Source organism: Cucurbita pepo, chromosome LG16 (genome assembly GCF_002806865.2).
Source record: "Cucurbita pepo subsp. pepo cultivar mu-cu-16 chromosome LG16, ASM280686v2, whole genome shotgun sequence".
Lineage (NCBI taxonomy): Eukaryota > Viridiplantae > Streptophyta > Magnoliopsida > Cucurbitales > Cucurbitaceae > Cucurbita > Cucurbita pepo.
In genome coordinates this window covers 6,504,941-6,518,144 of record NC_036653.1, presented here as the reverse complement: position 1 = coordinate 6,518,144, position 13,204 = coordinate 6,504,941, and the positions used below count along the sequence as shown (strand labels likewise).

Here is a 13,204-nt window from a genome sequence, read left to right as displayed (position 1 = left end):
AAAAAAAAAAAAAAAAAAAAAAAAAAAAAGCATTAAAGAGTCTTCTTGCAGAAGTGTCCACTAAAATCAGAGGAAATTATGCAGGCATGTAGCGCTGAAGATGAAATGAAAAGAGGTGGAATAGTTAGACAAGAAAGAACAAACGACTTGAGATCAAGGTGAGTGAAAACTATGTGTTGTTCTGAGGCAGAAATGCAAGCCACAAATGGTTGTTAATAAGACTGATTGGTGTTCTATATTTGCAGTGATAAATATCCTCATATTTTGATCAAGGGACCATATGGAGCCCCAGCACAAAATTACAAGAATTACGACATTCTCTTGCTCATAGGCCTTGGAATTGGAGCTACTCCAATGATCAGCATTTTGAAAGATCTATTAAACCACGTCAAAACAAATGCCCCACAAAATGTAAGTGTTCACGTCGTTTAAAATTGTTGGAAGACGAATCTCACATCAGCTAAATAAGAGATTGATCCTGGAATTGTAGGTAAGTAATACAACTCCATTAGTATGAAATATTTTGAAAAATCAAAAAATAAAGCCACGAGAGCTTAGGCTCAAAGTGGAGAATATCATACCATTGTAGAGAATCGTAGTTCCTTACACACATTTACTTTAAAATGTCATCCTTTAAAAAAAAATAAGTCATTCTAAACTCATCTTGCAGACCGAAAAGAACTCGTCGAAGAGAGCATATTTCTACTGGGTGACAAAGACACAAGAATCATTTGAATGGTTTAAAGGGATCATGAATGATGTGGCAGAATACGATAATGGAGTAAGTCGGTGACTAATAGTGTTTGGAATAACTTACATTTTTTCAAAATTAATAAAAAAAGGCTTTTTAAATCAAAAGTGTTTTTTTTTTTAATTAATTAAAGATTTTTATAAAAGATAAATTTAATCATAATCTAAGATCATTAAAAAAAAAATGATTTTGTTCGGTAAATATTTATTTTTTAAAAAAAAACTTAAATTTCATATTCTATATATTTTAGTGAGGTGAAATGAAGCAATTTTAACTTACCCATTTAAAATTAAACCATTTCAGAAAGAGAAAGTAATAGAAATGAACAACCATTTAAGTTGCATGCATAAGGAAGGAGACCCACGGTCCGTGTTCATTACCATTCTCCAAAATATACAGACCGAAAAGGATATCATTTCTGGAAGTCGGGTAATTTTCAACACCAAACGAACTTTATTTCATTTTAATTTCAATAAATCTTAAATAGTCATTTTTGTTAGGTGAACACGACTCTCCACAGTCATATAATATTATTGCATAAGCTTTTATAGCTATGTTTTGGGCTTTCCCAAAAACACCTTATTCTAATGGAGAGAGTATTCTTAGACTATACATATATGATCACTTCTGTGGGACTAGTAAATTTTTATTATAATAATTTTAATTATATGTGAATATAAGATTTATTAAAAAGTAGGTATAGTAATCAATAATAAAAATTAAAATAAATGCTATTAACATATTCTAATTTTTAAAATTAATTTGAAAACAAAATAACTTATTTTAAGATTTTTTTTTTTAATTTTTTAATTTTTTTTATAATAAGTTTCTTGGAGTTATCACAGATAAGGGCTCGCTATGGAAAACCGGACTGGAAAAAGGTTTTCACAGACTTGAAAACCAAGCACAAAGACTGTAACATAGGTGAAATTTTAATTAAAATGCTTAATCTAATGTTAACATATATAATTAACAAATAAATGAAACTAATCACANTTTTTTTTTTTTTTTTTTTTTTTTTTATTTTGCAGGTGTATTTTACTGTGGAAATGCCCCTCAACGCCAATTCGCTAAACTCTGCAGAAATTACAGTGATGGTTCAACAAAATTTCACTTCCACCACGAAAACTTTTAACTTGTGGTAAAAAAATGTTGGCTAATAATAAAAAATGGAATTCCATTTCAATAAAAAAATAAATAAATAAACATCGATCCATCGACTCAAATATATTTGGTTATAGCAATTTCTTGATCTCGAGCCTTATATTATTATGATTACTATGATATAACATAAACGAGTATCGTATTTTTAATTGATCGGTGATTCAAATCATCAACTTTTTATTGGTTAAACTCGAACCGTCTTATTTATTATATATATATATATAAATGATGTAGATATGGTGGAGAGTGTCAAATCTGATGGGGCATTGTGGAAAATAGAATGGTTCCCATATTTGTTAAGGCATTGACTTAGGCCTAAAAGATTCTAAACCATTCCAACCCCTTCTTCCTAGACAGCCCCTTAGCTGTTACTGTCTCTTCAATATTGTCTTCTATTCTGCACCCCACAGTGTTTTTCGAATTATAAAGCGTTTATCGAGGGCATGGAACCGCTAACATACCCCACATCATAACTTGAGCGTTATTAGAGTCATGTTCTTGATTTAGCCGTGTTTGTGTGCTTTGAAGACATAGTCATTGTGATTCGCTATGGACAACTAATTAGATAAGGATTGTGTTTTGGTGAACATGAGTCAGTCTAGTTGAAAACGATTGCTCGAGAGTAAACAAGGATGAAAGACTGTTCGAGAGGAAACATCAAATACACCTTGTTCATAGCTGACGGTTTCTCGTACATATTTGACAACACCTTCAATAGATCTGACGTTGTCTTTTCCTTGATGATATTGAACACCACGTTTCTAGACAACATCAATCAGATCAACCCTAAAGTCGGAATATTGGTAAAGGTTCTATGGATGACTTCAAGTATGTATAACAAGAGATAATACAGAGAATGAAGAAAGTGCATTTGAGAGCAATGTCTAATCGGGTATATATATGATTTCAGTTTATTAAATATAAAACGCTAAAATACTTTAAAATATAGTTAGGAATCACGACTCTTCACAATGGTATGATATTGTCCACTTTGAACATAAGCTCTCATGCCTTTGCTTTGGGCTTCCCCAAAAGGCCTCATATTCCTCACTTATAAGCCCACGATCATTCCCTAAATTAGCCAAGGTGAGACTCACTCCCAATAATCCTCAACACTCCTCCTCTCGAACAAAGTACACTATAAAGCCTCTCTTGAGGCTTATGGAGCTCTCGAATAGCCTCCCCTTAACCGAGGCTCAACTCCTTTCTCTGGAGCCCTCGAACAAAGTACACCCTTTGTTCGACACGGCTCTGATACCATGTTAGTAATCACGACTCTCCACAATGGTATGATATTGTCCACTTTGAACATAAGCCCTCATAGCTTGCTTTGCTTTGCTTTGGGCTTCCCCCAAAAGCCCTCGTACCAATGGAGATAGTATTTCCCACTTATCAACACATGATCATTCCCTAATAACACGGTATCATATTTTATTTATTTATAAAAAAAAAATATTATTATTATTATTATTATTTAATCAATTGCAATAAAAATTAAGTAAGATTTATTATTATTAAAAGGGACATTAAAAATACAACAAAAATAAATAAATAAATAAATAAAGGGTGAGTCAGAATGTGAAACGGCAAATCAGATTTTCCTTCTCCAAATTTTTACAATATTTATGACATTCATTTTGAGCCCTCACCAACCCTACTCTCTAGTTACCCTACGCCCCCCCTCCTATTTTTCTTTTAAATTAAATATTTATTTTTCACTAATTCCCCCATCCACCGTTCCCACTCCCGCCTTCCTCCTCCTTCACCCACCCCGCCCTCACCGGAAACAGCTCCAACGTCCTCAGCGTCCCATTACCACATGTCGTCTCTGCATCCTCCTCCCCCACCGCCATCCCATCATCGCCACCGCCCTCCACCTCCGTCCTCCGCCCCTCTCCACCCTCCCCCTGCATAAACAAAACCCGTAATTAAAAATGTTGGAGGATGAAAGTCCCACCTCCGCTAATTTAGTGAATGATTATGAATTTATAATCAAGTAATACTTTTTCCATTGGTATGAAAGACTTTTGGGGAAGCCCAAAGCAAAACCATGAGAGGTTATGCTCAAAANTAAAGCCTCTCTTGAGGCTTATGGAGCTCTCGAATAGCCTCCCCTTAACCGAGGCTCAACTCCTTTCTCTGGAGCCCTCGAACAAAGTACACCCTTTGTTCGACACGGCTCTGATACCATGTTAGTAATCACGACTCTCCACAATGGTATGATATTGTCCACTTTGAACATAAGCCCTCATAGCTTGCTTTGCTTTGCTTTGGGCTTCCCCCAAAAGCCCTCGTACCAATGGAGATAGTATTTCCCACTTATCAACACATGATCATTCCCTAATAACACGGTATCATATTTTATTTATTTATAAAAAAAAAATATTATTATTATTATTATTATTTAATCAATTGCAATAAAAATTAAGTAAGATTTATTATTATTAAAAGGGACATTAAAAATACAACAAAAATAAATAAATAAATAAATAAAGGGTGAGTCAGAATGTGAAACGGCAAATCAGATTTTCCTTCTCCAAATTTTTACAATATTTATGACATTCATTTTGAGCCCTCACCAACCCTACTCTCTAGTTACCCTACGCCCCCCCTCCTATTTTTCTTTTAAATTAAATATTTATTTTTCACTAATTCCCCCATCCACCGTTCCCACTCCCGCCTTCCTCCTCCTTCACCCACCCCGCCCTCACCGGAAACAGCTCCAACGTCCTCAGCGTCCCATTACCACATGTCGTCTCTGCATCCTCCTCCCCCACCGCCATCCCATCATCGCCACCGCCCTCCACCTCCGTCCTCCGCCCCTCTCCACCCTCCCCCTGCATAAACAAAACCCGTAATTAAAAATGTTGGAGGATGAAAGTCCCACCTCCGCTAATTTAGTGAATGATTATGAATTTATAATCAAGTAATACTTTTTCCATTGGTATGAAAGACTTTTGGGGAAGCCCAAAGCAAAACCATGAGAGGTTATGCTCAAAATGGATAATATCATACCATTGTGGAGAGTAGTGTTCGTCTAACATGCTATCAGAGTCATGCCCTAAACTTAGTCGTGCCAATAGATTGGTAAATTCTCAAAAAGTAGTCGAGTCTCGATTAAGGTGAGACCTACTTTGTTCGAGGGGAGATGTTGGATGATGAAAATCTCACCTCGGCTAATTTAGGGGATCATGGGTTTATAATCAACCAATACTCTCTCCATTGTGGAGAGTTGTGTTCGTCTAACAAAAAAAAACATATCAAATTCCCCATCCCAAGTCCCACATTGGGTTAGTAACCGACAATATTATACCATTCTGAAAAGTCGTGATTCCTATAAATTTCCGTACCTGAAAATGAGTTGGAAGCGGGAGTAGAGGCGGCAGGAACCGCTGCTGGTGGTGGTGGTGGTGAAGAAAACAGTGAAATAAATGATGGTCATCAAAACGCTGTCGTTTAATGAAGAAATGATGTTGCTGAAGCTGCTTGTAAAGCTTCCTACGCAGCTTCTGGCGGTCTCTAGCCTTATGGTTCTGAAACCAATAGAACACATTCTTGCCTTCAATCTTTCCATACAAAGAAAGATGGGAAGTAATATGCTGAATCTGAGTGGCATTGGGAGTCTTAAGCCCATTTCTATAAATCTCCTCCAAAATCATCACTTGCTCGGGGGTCGGACACCACCGTGATGGGGTAGCCGCCGCCGCCGGAGACATCTTTGAGGTATTTTTGTTGGTGGGTTTGTGGTGGTGGGTGTAGTGTGGGTGAGTATAAATAGAAAGAATTGTGGAGAGAGAAGATCCAATGGGTAAAGAGGGAGAGGGACAAGGAGGATGGATGATGATAAAAGTGAAAAGAAAGGGCTAAAAAGTCTTAGTTTTAGAAAGAAAAAGAGAGGAAAGGCAGTGATGAAGGAGTGTCATGCTATGTTTCCCATGGAGAGGCATTCATCTCTAGATTTCACCCATAACGTACACTGTCAGCCAAAATAAATAAATGTGTTTTTTTTTTTTTTTAAATAAATAAATTTATTGAGTAGACGATAACGTTATACAAAATACTTGGAATCGAAATGGACCATTACTACAACTGAAAGAGAAGGACTCGCTATGGTAAGTTTCGACTAGCTTAGGTACAAAATCGTCTATGTGGACCACTAGGACTTGCAAAAACAGGTGGTATTACCAACTGGGCATGCACGATGACGTTACTGAGTATGTGAAGACGTGGCTCGTGTGTTAACTGGACAAGGTTGAGCGGAACAGACCACGGGAAAGTGTCTCTATAGATTTTATTGCAAATGGGTCTTAATTGCGCGGACTCACAAACAAAATGAAAGAAACACATTTCTTGTGTACATTAAATTCGATGTGGGACTTTCATCATATGAACACGACTCTCCACAATGGTATAATATCATCCACTTTGAGTATAAGCTCTTGTGGCTTTGCTTTGGGATTCCCCAAAAAGTCTCGTAACAATGGAGAGAATATTCTTTGTTTATAAACCCATGATCATTTCCTAGATTAGCCGACGTGGACTTGCATCATCCAACATTTATAAGAGCAGATTAAAATAGAAGTCAGTTCAACAAGATCTGATGAATCTTCTTGAGAGGAAATGGGTCGATCAAGAGAGATTTGGTAAGTTTGGATGTTCCACTTTCATGACGGGAAATTGACTCTACACCCTCATTTCGGTGCCGTACCCGACTCAAATGTCTCGAACTTATTACCTCCTAAACTTTTTTAAAGCCATTTTTAATAATTAAGAAATTGTAAAAGATAATTAAAAAAAAAAAAAAAAAGTGTGAAAATAGGAAAAAAAAGAGGGAGTTAGAAGATGATTATGTCATCATCACCTCGTAATATGATTACCACTTTCTCAACGGAATGAACAAGACGGCCAGACACTTGGGACTTGGGCCTTCTCCTTCTTCTACTGTCAATCACTCCACCTGTACCGTACCTAATCCCCACTCAGCCAATCAATACACGCCAACTCGGATGCCTTGCCAAATCAACGCTAATATTCCACCTCATCAATTAATTAAATTCCTCTAAATAAATAAATAAACAAATGAATAAACTCAATTATTTTCCCCAGTGGAAAACGTCGCGTATTGGATAAAGCGGTGCATCGACGTTCATAAATGCGAGGAGGGCCAGGAGACAGCCAGCTCTGTCTCTCGAATAATCTCAGTCGTCCGTTTGTCGCCACGCCGCGACGATCGTCAACCAAGAAGGAGTAGGAGAAGGTTTAGCAAAACGACATCGCAGAGTACATTGTCTTCTTCCACCCCTTTTATTATTATTATTATTTTTTTTTTTTCCATCTTTAAAATTCCTATTCAACCTGCTCCTTCTGCCCACAATTTCAACGCATGCTTATTTATTTATTATTATTATTATTAAAATTTCGTTATTTTTTAATATAAAGGACATTGGTCGGCCTGGCTCTCGAAAAACGACGAAGACAGCAATTCAAATCACATGGGTAGAATGGTAATTTCACTATCCTGAACTCTAGACAATGATCCTGGTCGAACTGGGTGGGCCCGGCCCACTCATATGATTCCGTGGGGCCCATAAAACCTACCCTCTCGTGTGTCTCGACAAAGTGGATTAAATGTTTTTTATATATATAAATAAAGTGGGGTTTTTAAAAATAAAGATTATGTGAAGAAGTGCAATACGACGTCGTGTGGTCTAATCAAAATGGAAGGGGTGGGGGGTCGTGTGTTTTGCATGGGATTGAATGGGTGATTGGACGGCTCCTTATGTCAACCAGGCTGTGGTCATCTCCTTCTGACCACTACTACCATTTCTCTCTTCCCCGTCATCATTTCGTAATTATAGTTTTTATTTTTTATTTTTTCCATCCCATTTTATTTATTTATTTATTTTTATATAAAAAGTTAAAATTATATTTAAAGCTTTTTTCTATTTAATTTAATTTTTTTTAACAAGTTCCTCCATTTTCAAATTATTATTAATTGATTCAAAATAAATTTGAAATTTCTAAAAATATATTAAAATAAAAAATAATCTTTAATTATCTTCTTTCGGTTGTAACATTTTGTGTAATTATATGTTCATTATATATTATTGTGTTAAATAATAATAATAATAATGCAATAAAGTGGAGGTGGGCATGCATGGAGTGATTGATTGGGCAGGACGGAAAACAAGTCGGTCAGCTAATCCAAACAGGGCCGTACAGCGGTCAGGCCAAACCCATTCTTACCGCTCCCTAACCCTTTAGCTCCTACCTCTGAAACCTTCCTTGACAGCTGCTTTAGATCATTAAAGATAAATCATTTAGTATATCAATGTAATTGATTGAGATCTTCTAATCCATCACCTTTGAAGTCCAGCGTCTTCGATGATCTTCGTTCCTATCTCCAATTAATATGGGATCTCACATTGGTTGAAGAGGGAAATTAAGCATTTTTTATAAGAGTGTGTAAACTTATTCCTAACAACGAAAAACTCGAAAGAAAAAGTCTAAAAAAGACAATGTCTACTAACGATAATTTCATATGCTCGTGATCACTGTCGTCCCCCAACGACATCTAAGAAAGGTTTTTCTTAATGGTTCGTGCCTTAGATTTATACTCGGATTTGAAATGTGGGAGCGGAATTGGAATTGGAATTCTAAACATTAGATTCATATTTATAAAACTGGATTGAAGAAGGAGAAGAAGATTTGGTTGGGGAAGGATTTTAAAAAGGGCAGAAAATGAGGGAGACAAAGGGGATTAATGATCAGTCACATCTAAGTACGTAAAAACAACAAAAGTAGTAAATATTCTGAATACAACTTTCCATCACCGTTCCACCAAATCTCTGTAATGGTCGCTCTGTTTTTCTCTTGTGTTTCTTATTATTGAAGTACCTAATAAATGCCCATCCAATTCCATTACTCACTTCCCCCTATCATCTATCTTTTTCAAAAATTCCCCTTTTTCCATTTTAATTTACTAATTTTCCTCACCTTATTATTCATCATCTTCATTAATGTTTCTCATCCAACGGACAGGGAGTTATTTATTTAATAAAAGTTATTTATCAAACCCAACAATTAAGTTGGGTTTAAACAAATGTCCCAACCCGATCGAACTTAACCAATGAACACCTCTCATCTAAGCTCAATAGTTTAGAGATGAAAATTCTCCAAATTACAAATTTGATTATCTAATAAATTCAAATTAATTTGGCGAGAATAAAATTAAGTTGGCGGATGACAGATACTTACAAGCTGGGCGTAAAAGGTTGGAAGCACTGAATGAGGATTTGTTCTTCACTATTGCAAATCACAGCCTCACTATCGTACAAAATCCGACCCCCAAAAACGACGCCGTATTCTACATGCTCATCCGCCCTTTCTCCGCCGCACAACCAGCCACATTCGACAATTCCACCGTCGCCAGAATTTTAGAGTACCGACAATCCACGACTTCTGTTTTAAAGCCAACCCTTCCGCCTCTAAACGACACCGTATTTGCCGCGAACTTCACTGACCAATTCCGCTGCTTGGTGACGTCCCAACAAAAGTCTCCGAGAGAGTCGACAAGCGATTCTTTTTCATAGTGGGCCTTGGAACGAGGCTGTGTAATCGCCAGCCGAATCGGGTTTGTCAAGGGCCCAATGGGTCGATGATTGCGAGCCTCCATAAATAACGTTTCCTTTCATTTGCCCAGGACGGCTCTTTTGCAGGCCCACTATTTGGGCCGGCCCAATGGGGCTTACATGGCCGACTGACTTCCCAAAGGCCCAGAACTTGTTTTCGACTTCGCGGTGACAGCGTTGAACACGAGGGTGAGAAATGGAAGGAGGGAACTGTAACAAGCACAAGCACATTGGTAGTAGATATTGTCCGTTTTAACGTGTTACAAATCGTTGTCCGCTTCACGGCTTTAAAATACAGTTTCAAAACACATCGGTTAGGAAGAGGATTCCACACCATTATAAGAAATGATCCAATTCCTTTCTCCAACCAACGTGGAATCTCACAAATATCCTCAAAAGTTTAATGGGTCGCTATTCACTTTATTGCTAATAATCCATGTGGGCACATACATTTTGTAAAAAACACAAAATGTAAAATTCTCTTCTCTCTACTACGCATGACTCAATAGGTTAAAACACGTGCTCTCGACGAGAGCACGAAACCCGATCCTCTAATCCAAGATCCAAATCCTCTTACATCACAACAAATAACCTCCCTAAACCTTTTAAAATGAATGGCTGTTATAGAGCATTTAACTAGCTAGCTGCCAATGAACAACAGCCAATAGACGTCAGTTTTGGCGGTGAATTCATTAATAACGTCAAATCATCTAAAATACAATAACTATTGATAGATGCCTCCTATGACATTGGCAGATAAATACCAAAATACATGAATTCCAAAGAGCTACATATCATCATCCAACGGTCAAGAAATGTTCTCTTCAAGTTATAGAACGATGGTTAAAACCTAGAAACCTTTGTTTTTTACAAAATAATAACTATATCTCAAATAATTCATAATCGACAAATTCGTTGCCTAGTAGCCGTCTATTGCCAATGAGGGATCTCATGTTTCTCCATTTCCACATTTGAGTTTAAATGTAACCGCTCAAGCCCACCGCAAGCAAATATTGTTCTCTTTAGGCTTTCTTTTCCGGGCTTCCTCTCAAGGTTTTTAAAACGCGTTGCTAGGTAGAGGTTTCCACACTCTTATAAAGAATGTTTCGTTTTCCTCTCTAACCAACGTGGGATCTCACATTAGATATATGGAATCAATATATGGAATCTAAGGCTTTATAAATAGAAGAAGTGTCATCAAGCTTCAACCAATTATTATGGGTTCAGCTCAGATAATCTTCTTATTTTCATTTCTACAGTTGCTATTCCCCACACTTCCATCACTAGAGGCAACCCCCCTAGATAACACAAGACTATTCAGAGAATACATAGGAGCTGATGGCAATAATGTAAGATTTTCAGACGTACCTATTCATCCCGACGTCGAGTTCCACTTCATCCTCTCCTTCGCCATCGATTACACCGCTTCATCTTCTCCTTCTGCAACAAATGGCAAATTCAGAGTCTCTTGGGACAAACAAATCCTATCGCCTTCTTCTGTTTCTTCCATCAAGGCCCAGCATTCAAACGTCAAGTTCGCCCTCAGCCTCGGGGGCGATACGGCAGGCAAACAATTTGCATACTTCAAACCTAAATCCATTACATCTTGGGTTAAAAATGCTTTCGAGTCCATATCTCGTATAGTGAAGGAGTATGATATAGATGGGGTCGATATCGATTACGAACACTTCAAAGCACACCCCGATGTATTCACCGAGTGCATAGGGAAACTCCTGCTCCGTCTCAAACGTCAAAATGTCATTTCATTTGCATCCATTGCACCGTTCGACGACGACGCTGTCCAATCACATTACTTAGCTTTGTGGAGGAAGTATGGAGATCTAATAGACTATGTAAACTTCCAGTTCTATGCCTATGGAAAAGGGACCACAGTTTCTGAGTTTTTGAATCATTTTGAGACCCAAACCTCAAATTATCAAGGTGGTAAAGTTCTAGCAAGCTTTGCAACAGATGGAAGTGGAGGTTTGACACCAGAAAAAGGGTTCTTCAAGGCATGCAAAACCCTTCAAAGTAGGGGCAAACTTCATGGCATATTTGTTTGGTCAGCAGATGACTCAAAGAAGAACAAATTTCACAATGAAATACAAGCACAAAACCTTTTGGCCAATGCAGACTGATCAATCTCTTGATCAAATTGTATAAATAAGCATCAAATAATGTACCTTCTATATGTTCTTTGCAAAAAGTTGCCTTTCACCCAGTTCTTCTTCCCTATAAACATCAGAGATCAACAGGCTACTCATTCAAACAAATAAATCATTGACCAGAAGGGGTCAGGGGAAGGGTCCTAATGTCGAATTTTCACAAGAATGAACACAAAATTAGCTTCCTAAGCGATTGTTAATACTTTTGGTATAAAGAATCAAAATAGAAGGATGAAATAAAGCATCAAGCAATTACCATTGATAGCAATTAGTAAACTGAAGCAAGAACTGTGAGTTCATCCTTCCTTGTCTCATAAATTTCCTTTTCTTCTCTTCGTACGCTGTTGTTCCTCGGACCCATCATCACCCCCTTCTTCTAAACCTCGATTCTTCCTTTTTTTCTTCTCTTTCCTTTTCAATTCTTTGTCATCCGAAACTGGAATTTCCTCTTTCACCATAGCTCCTCCACTGTTGTTCTGAAAATCGTCATCTTCTTCTTCCCTGTTCTTCTTCTTCTTCTTCTTCCTTTTCTTCTTGGTCGACTCTGTTCCATCATCATTATCCTTGTTTGTGCTCTTTTCCTCCTCGGCGTCTCTTCTTCTCTGACCTTCACTCTTTACTTGATCCTTATCGTCACCCAAACTCTTCTTGTCCTCGTGCTTCTTTCTATCTTTCCCGCTTGCGATACTGTTCTCGACGAACTTCCCAGAAGCTTCAATTTCGCCATTATTATCGCTATTTCGCGATTTACTGTAACTTCGCCTGGCTCCAGCCTCATGTTCATCATCTTCAATCTTAGCGTGTCTATCCTCGCTCTTTTTCTTGTGCTTTTTTCCTTTTTTCTCAACTGCTACAACGCTCTTATCTTTATCACTTGATTCCACATCCATCTCTACTTTTCGGTTAGGTTTATCCTCAATTTCAGTCTTCAAGTCCTCGACCTTTCTCTTTCGATATTCACCCGATGCATCCTCAAAATCACCATTCCCACCGCTTTTCGTTTCTGTCTTCCCATCCTGCCCATCCTCAGATTGAACATTAAGACTCGGCTTACCGCTTCTTCCATCTTTTTCTCTCAGATACTCGAGGTTTTTCTTCTCGCCGTCTTCGATCCAATGTGGATTAACTCTGGGAGCCTCTGGATCGTTTGAAGCCTCGGATCCGTGATGCCGGTGCTTCCGATCAGACCGCGAAGATTTCAACTCCTTGTGGAGCTGCTTTAACTCGTTGAAAGAGGCGGAGGCGCGTCTCAGATAGGCGCAGATTGCTTTCGAAGCGCCATTGTCGACGGAGAGAAAGGAGGAGAGAGTGGACGCCGCTTTTGAGATAGAGATTGGCTTCGAAGAAACGATACTTCCGGTGACGGTCTTCATCGCCCCCTCCCTAGCGTTTTAGGGTTTAAGGGAAGAAGGAAATATAATGCGTTAGTGATTAACATTATATATTATATATTAGCGACTAATATCATTTTATAAATGTTCTTTATTGATGAC

The 13,204-nt window shown here is 37.8% G+C and overlaps 4 protein-coding genes across 7 annotated transcripts in view; 2 read left to right on the top strand and 2 right to left on the bottom strand.

Moving 5' to 3' along the window:
- Nucleotides 1-1,961, top strand: part of LOC111776867 (putative respiratory burst oxidase homolog protein H) — a 6,866-nt gene extending 4,905 nt beyond the window's left edge. The window contains exons 8-13 of the mRNA XM_023656265.1: nt 85-158; nt 246-411; nt 671-781; nt 1,061-1,180; nt 1,597-1,675; nt 1,783-1,961. Coding sequence (XP_023512033.1) covers nt 85-158; nt 246-411; nt 671-781; nt 1,061-1,180; nt 1,597-1,675; nt 1,783-1,886 — 654 coding nt within the window. The 3' untranslated portion in view covers nt 1,887-1,961. The remainder of the gene's footprint in view (nt 1-84; nt 159-245; nt 412-670; nt 782-1,060; nt 1,181-1,596; nt 1,676-1,782) is intronic.
- Nucleotides 1,962-5,122: 3,161 nt separating this feature from the next.
- On the bottom strand, nt 5,123-5,758 carry LOC111776857 (WUSCHEL-related homeobox 3-like). Its single transcript, XM_023656254.1, has one exon. It carries the CDS (start codon nt 5,629-5,631, stop codon nt 5,176-5,178), a length of 456 nt encoding a protein of 151 aa, XP_023512022.1. The 5' UTR covers nt 5,632-5,758; the 3' UTR covers nt 5,123-5,175.
- A 4,899-nt stretch (nt 5,759-10,657) lies between these two features.
- LOC111776838 (chitinase 2-like) lies at nt 10,658-11,706 on the top strand. The gene has a single exon (XM_023656226.1). The coding sequence runs from the start codon at nt 10,764-10,766 to the stop codon at nt 11,682-11,684; it is 921 nt and encodes a 306-aa protein (XP_023511994.1). The 5' UTR covers nt 10,658-10,763; the 3' UTR covers nt 11,685-11,706.
- On the bottom strand, nt 10,722-13,138 carry LOC111776833 (DNA topoisomerase 1-like). 4 transcript variants are annotated; one of them, XM_023656218.1, is made up of 4 exons: nt 11,968-13,138; nt 11,730-11,778; nt 11,233-11,343; nt 10,722-11,136 (listed from the first exon to the last, which is right to left on the bottom strand). In XM_023656218.1, exon 1 carries the CDS (start codon nt 13,082-13,084, stop codon nt 12,023-12,025), a length of 1,062 nt encoding a protein of 353 aa, XP_023511986.1. In that variant the 5' UTR covers nt 13,085-13,138; the 3' UTR covers nt 10,722-11,136; nt 11,233-11,343; nt 11,730-11,778; nt 11,968-12,022. The 4 variants fall into 4 exon arrangements, with proteins under 4 accessions (XP_023511986.1, XP_023511987.1, XP_023511988.1 ...); XM_023656219.1 differs by lacking the exon at nt 11,233-11,343; XM_023656220.1 differs by lacking the exon at nt 10,722-11,136 and having other exon boundaries at nt 11,185-11,343.
- Between the last annotated feature and the right edge of the window lie 66 nt (nt 13,139-13,204).